At 40.1% G+C, this 6000-nt stretch overlaps 1 protein-coding gene across 1 annotated transcript; it reads left to right on the forward strand.

Moving 5' to 3' along the window:
• Nucleotides 1–1121: 1121 nt before the first annotated feature.
• Nucleotides 1122–3251, forward strand: LOC133857356 (cytochrome P450 78A7-like). Its single transcript, XM_062292597.1, has 2 exons — nt 1122–2277; nt 2350–3251. The coding sequence occupies exons 1-2, from the start codon at nt 1279–1281 to the stop codon at nt 2971–2973; spliced, it is 1623 nt and encodes a 540-aa protein (XP_062148581.1). The 5' UTR covers nt 1122–1278; the 3' UTR covers nt 2974–3251.
• The last annotated feature ends 2749 nt before the right edge of the window (nt 3252–6000 follow it).

Genomic DNA, 6000 nt, shown 5'->3' on the forward strand with positions numbered 1-6000 from the left:
ATATATCGGAAGACAGTAAATAAACCTCGTGACTCACGATCATGCAGGCATTCTCAATCCTTATCAAAGCAAAACTGTACAAAAGAATCTCTCTCAAGTGCCTATATACATGTATATGTATAAAAGCTCAAACAGAGTCGTACACTAATGCAATATTTGGACAGCTTTATGACAATTTTCTAAGCAGAAATGAGTGGTACTTCGGTACTACTCACTCTACTTTTCTTATGTCGTCTTCTCTTCTCTTTATGCGGGTTCACATCATCCTGATCCGTTCCAGGGGATCTGGATGCTTTACACCTATATCATCGTCTGTTGCCTCTTTTTACTTAAAATAAAATCAAACCCTTTTCTTTTTACGAAATAAAATGGATGCAAAATGGGTCTCCCAGCAAAGTATTTGAATATAGTTTTATTTTATTCACCGATCCCAAAACAAAACAATATTGTCTGTAATTATAAACAATTAACGATAATATTAGGTATTTATGACATAGATAGATAGCATCATAGCAGTAGTAATTAAAGAAAGAAAATTTACATCGCCAATCTGTCAAGAAAAGTCCCTCTCAGCTCTCTCTCTCTCTCTCTCTCTCTACCTAGCCTGTTGCACATTGAATTCCGAGTAATAATTAAAGAATTTACAGCGCCCAATCTCTCAAGTAAATTAAGTCCCTCTCTCAGCTCTCTCCCTCTCTCTACCTGTTGCACATTCAATTCGGATTACGACCATCACAGCTCTCAATGCGTTACTTGGAGCGCAAGCGTTACCGTCAAAATTCCGCTCGCCGTTTTTCATCTTTAAAGATGATGAAAATGAAGGGTCTAATCCACCCTGAACATATCATTATTAACATGCGCTATTCAATGCCCCCATAACGATAACGCCCTTCGAATCACCCCCACCACATACCACCACTCTCTCTCTCATGCCAACTTTCCCTCCCCCTGACACCCCACGTGAAACTTTCCCCCTCCTCTCATTCCTTTCTCATTTTTTTTCTTTAAAAAATAATACTATTTACTACATATTTCTCAAATTATATTTAACAATTTGCTCGATAGCAGTTATATTTCTAATTAAAAAGCCTTTTCTAGCTGCATATCTCAACCAATCGGGCTCTTAATCAATCACCAAAGGCAAAGACCCCCTTCCTTATATATCTCTCTCTCTATATATATACATACACTCTCTACTTACCTTCCACCAATACCACAAGCACAAATACTGGGAACCTATTCTCTCTCTCTAAGTTGATCATTTTTTTTTCTGCAAAAATGGTGTCGGCTTTGGACACAAAGGACGCAAGCTGGTGGGTGTTTACACTGGGAACACTCCCATCTTTTTTGGACTCCAAAAACCTTCTGGATGGTTATGTCTTGTTTGCTATCTTTATGGCGTTTATGTCCCTTGCGCTTCTCACATGGGCCTTTGCGGTAGGGGGTATTGCATGGAAAAACGGCAGGAACCAAAGAGGTACCGTTTCCATCCCCGGACCTCGGGGTCTTCCAATCTTCGGGAGCCTATTCACGCTGAGCCGTGGTTTGGCTCACCGCTCCTTGGCGGCCATGGCTTGGAGTCGAGCTAACGTCCCGCTCATGGCTTTTAGCCTTGGCTCCACCCCTGTGGTCGTAGCTTCAGACCCCTGCACTGCCAGGGAAATCTTGACCTCCCCACACTTCGCTGACCGCCCCCTCAAGCAGTCGGCTAAGAGCCTCATGTTCAGCCGAGCCATCGGCTTCGCACCCAACGGAACCTACTGGCGGCTTTTGAGAAGGATAGCTTCTTCCCACCTCTTCGCACCCCGGCGCGTTATAGCCCACGAAGCTAGCCGCCAGGTAGAATGCGCCGCCATGCTGCTCAACATAGCAACCGAACAACAACTTAACGGCACGGTGTCTCTGAGAAAGCACCTCCAGGCTGCCTCCTTGAACAACATCATGGGGAGCGTTTTCGGCAAAAGGTACGACCCAGCGCGCGATAGCAAGGAGCTGGGCGAGCTCGAAGAGATGGTGAAAGAAGGGTTTGAGCTCTTGGGTGCCTTCAACTGGTCTGATTATCTTCCATGGTTGACTTATTTCTATGACCCATTTCGTATTAATGAACGTTGCTCCAAACTCGTCCCCCGAGTCAGAAAACTCGTCCGGGGCATCATAGAGGAACACCGAGTCAGTGAGTCCAAAAACCTCTCTGATCATGCTGATTTCGTCGATGTTTTGCTTTCTTTGGATGGCGAAGAGAAGCTTCAAGAGGATGACATGGTTGCTGTCTTATGGGTACGCAGCCTTTTTTCTTATTTCTTTCTGTTATTAGGTTTCTGAGTTAACTCACCGTGATTGATCGTGCAGGAAATGATATTCAGAGGCACTGATACCACCGCTTTGTTGACCGAGTGGGTGATGGCCGAGTTGGTCTTGCACCCCGAGGCCCAAGAAAAGCTTCAGAGGGAGATCGACAGCGTGGTGGGAAATAGAACAGTGACGGACGCCGACTTGGCAACACTACCCTACCTGCAGTCTGTGGTCAAAGAGACTCTCCGGGTCCATCCGCCTGGCCCACTCCTCTCCTGGGCCCGCTTGTCCACATCGGACGTCCAGCTCAGCAACGGAATGTTGATCCCAGCCAACACAACCGCTATGGTGAACATGTGGGCCATCACGCACGACCCGCACGTGTGGAAGGACCCGCTGGAGTTCAGGCCGGAGAGGTTTCTGGTGAGCGAGGGAGGCGCAGATGTGGACGTGAGGGGTGGTGATCTGAGGCTCGCACCGTTCGGGGCCGGGCGTAGGGTTTGCCCCGGCAAGAACCTAGGGCTGGTGACTGTGACTCTCTGGGTGGCGAAGTTGGTGCACCATTTCACTTGGGTTCGAGACGCGGGTCACCCGGTTAGTCTGGACGAGGTTCTGAAGCTGTCGTGTGAGATGAAGCATCCTCTGCATGCTATAGCCGTGCAAAGGAGCAGTGGTTTTTAGGGTTTGAACTTTGAAGGGATCGGAGCGGAGAAGCTAGGTGTATATTTACTACAATACTGGCTTTTGATTACTAGTATCTGTTTGGTTTTTTTTTAGGATAATGGGATTAAGGAAGGATTCGAAGTAATGGGGGTAACCCTCGATCGAGGGGTTCCAGTTTTGGTAAAAGGTTTGTTCAGGAGTCCTGAATTTTGTGTGATCGAATCCTGCGCGCTGTAACATTTTGCAACTACTCGTAATGGACTATTATTATGCAATGGTTAAGTCTCTAAATTAAACTTGATTTTTCTATTAATATTTCATGCAAATTAGATGATAAATATTTTCATGCATGCAGACGGTATTTAGCCTTGTTTAGGTGCACACATAGATATGATGATGTGGTGGGGACTGCGGACGCTATTAATTAATATTTGTTATATATAATTCCGGGCGTTGTTCCGCAATGAAGAAGGTTTTTTACGTTCAAAAAAAAAACAATTTGGTATGGTTCTAAATTTGATAGCTTAGACTAGAATTCAAATGTTTGGTTATAATGGGTCAAGAAATAGAAGCCCTTGTTTGGAATTCTTATGGTGGATGGACGTTCTGGTTGCAGATCGAGGATATACTTTATAGAAGATTGGTCATACTTTATGGAAAACACCTTACACCTATATGTTCACCTCCATTTATAGGTGTTGTTCTGGGTCTTTGATCAGTGAATTTTAACTTAAAATTCTTAGTTGGTAATAAAGTATTGTTTGTTATTATTTTGTATATGTTTTTATTGTATATTACTAAATGGTATGTTACGGTAATAAAATTTGAATCATTTAAATAAAAATAATAATTAAGATTTTAAAATCCAAAACATTTTCTCTTACCTAAACTGAGTCGAAAACGAAACGAAATAAAGAAAGATTCGTTTCGTTTTCGACTCAGTTTGCTATGAGGATATTCCATAGCTAGAGTATCACTGATATAATAATTAGGGAGATCGTAAATTGGGTCAGTTTTGTTGATTAACGAAGATTGATATGCTTGTTAAAAAAAAAGAAAAAGTAATTGTACGTAGGAAACGTTAATTTGTTATCTTCGTGTCACATCCTTGGTCTCTGTCTTATTTTTTGTTTGGAAAGTGTGTCTATTTTCCTTAATTAAATTTAAATAAAGTGAATAGAAAAAAATATTAATTTTTATATAGAAAGGGTAAAGTTGAAAATTATTAAAATTGTATATACTTATTGAATTTTTAAAATAGAAAAAATAGTAATAGATAGATAGTATGAAAAGGAGTGAATGTTATTTTGTCTTTGTAAAAGCTTGAGTAAAAATAATAATAATAAGAAAAATTACAGTTTATCTTTTAAACTACTAGTCATCTTAAAAGTAGTTCTAAATTATCAACCTTTGAACTCTGGCCTCCCAAACTATTATAAAGTTTCAAAAATGTCATTTTTATCGAAATATGCTTATAATACCATTGTCATGTGTCATTTTTCAATTAAAATAAAAAATAAAAAACATATTAAAAAAAAACTAATATATATATAAATATATAAGGGTGGCCGGCTATCTCCATTTTGGCCAAGGGGGTGGTTGAGCCACCCCCATGGCCCTTGGGGATGGTTCGGCCACTCCTAATGAGCAAAATGTGGGTATCTGAAACTTACCCCAAGAGCCTCCCCGTTTGACCTGGGGGTGGATTTGGCCACCTTAGACCGGCTGGTCTGAGGGTGACCGAACCACCACCATGGCCCATGGAAGTGGTTCGGCCACCCCAAGGCCAAACTCATTTTTTTATTTTTTTTTTTCTTGGCCCTTGGGGGTGGCCGAACCCACCCCTAGTCCAAAAGGGGGTGGCCAACCCCAAGGCTCTTGGGGGCAGTTTCGACCACTTATTTTGGCCCCCTTGAGGTGGCTGAACCACCTCCCAAAAGTCATGGGGGTGGTTTGGTGATGCGAATTTTAATTGTACTCGCAAGTGCATAAATCGTTTGCAGTTAATGGATTACAAGTGCTATATCGATCCCATCGGGAATTGTATTTTTGAAAACAAATTTATGACTAAATTAATCAAATTCTAACATTGTTCTAAAAATTGAGAGATTTTTTTGTGAATAATAAAAAAAAAAAATCAAAAGCATAAACAAATTTAAAGTGAATTTAATCAACCTTAATTGAGGGTTTAGCCTCTCATAATTAAAAATAACATGCTAACTTTTATTAAAAATATCAAAATAAAAAGAACTTACAAGAAGAAAACGTTGGAAGAGAAAACTTTGAAATTTTGCCTACGCTCCACACGTCTTTCCTTCATGTTAAGACAAACAAAAAATATTTCCTCTATAGGGCACCACGCTCTATACTGAAGGAGAACGTGTCTTTTTGTTACAAGAGAGAAAGCAAAATGAATTCTTCAAGTTCAAGAGCACAAATTTCGTGTCTCTTTTCTTTTAGGTTGCAATTCCATAAAAATTCTGATATTTTCTGTCAATAACATGCAAAACACTAAAACTAACAAAAATCATTAGATTAAAACACAGCTAAAGAATTAACTAATGTAAATTAAGCGTTTTAAATATTTTACACATTATTTGGCTACTCCAAACCGGCTTGGGGTGGCTCAGTCACCCCCTTGACCAAAATGGGGGTGGCCGGCCACCATGATATATAGTTTTTTAATTTTTATTATTTTTTAATTGAAAAATGACACGTGAGAAAAGTATTATATGCATATTTCAACAAAAGGAATATTTTAAAAACATTTTGATAATTTGATAGACCCAAATTCAAAGGTGTTTTTCTTTTTTGGACATGTCCACACAAGAGGGAGAGAGAATTCAAACTAGTGACCTCCGCTTCATGAGACGTAATTTTCAACTGATTGAACTATCTCTCGGAAACAAATTCAAAGGTTTGTTGTTTGAACTTTGAAAGTATATATACTTTGAAAACAACTGTTGTTTGGAGAGCTTATATGTAATTTTTCCTAATAAAAAATTGTAACCATTTGGTAATTGAGAGTTTTTATGAGTCACAGCT

Source organism: Alnus glutinosa, chromosome 14, assembly GCF_958979055.1.
Source record: "Alnus glutinosa chromosome 14, dhAlnGlut1.1, whole genome shotgun sequence".
In the NCBI taxonomy this organism is placed as follows: Eukaryota; Viridiplantae; Streptophyta; class Magnoliopsida; order Fagales; family Betulaceae; genus Alnus; species Alnus glutinosa.

Bases quoted from the DNA above. Each gene is read 5' to 3' on its own strand.
- LOC133857356 (XM_062292597.1), top strand. From the start codon at position 1,279: ATGGTGTCGGCTTTGGACACAAAGGACGCAAGCTGGTGGGTGTTTACA. The intron at 2,278-2,349 runs GTACGCAGCCTT...TTGATCGTGCAG, and splicing joins ACATGGTTGCTGTCTTATGG to GAAATGATATTCAGAGGCAC.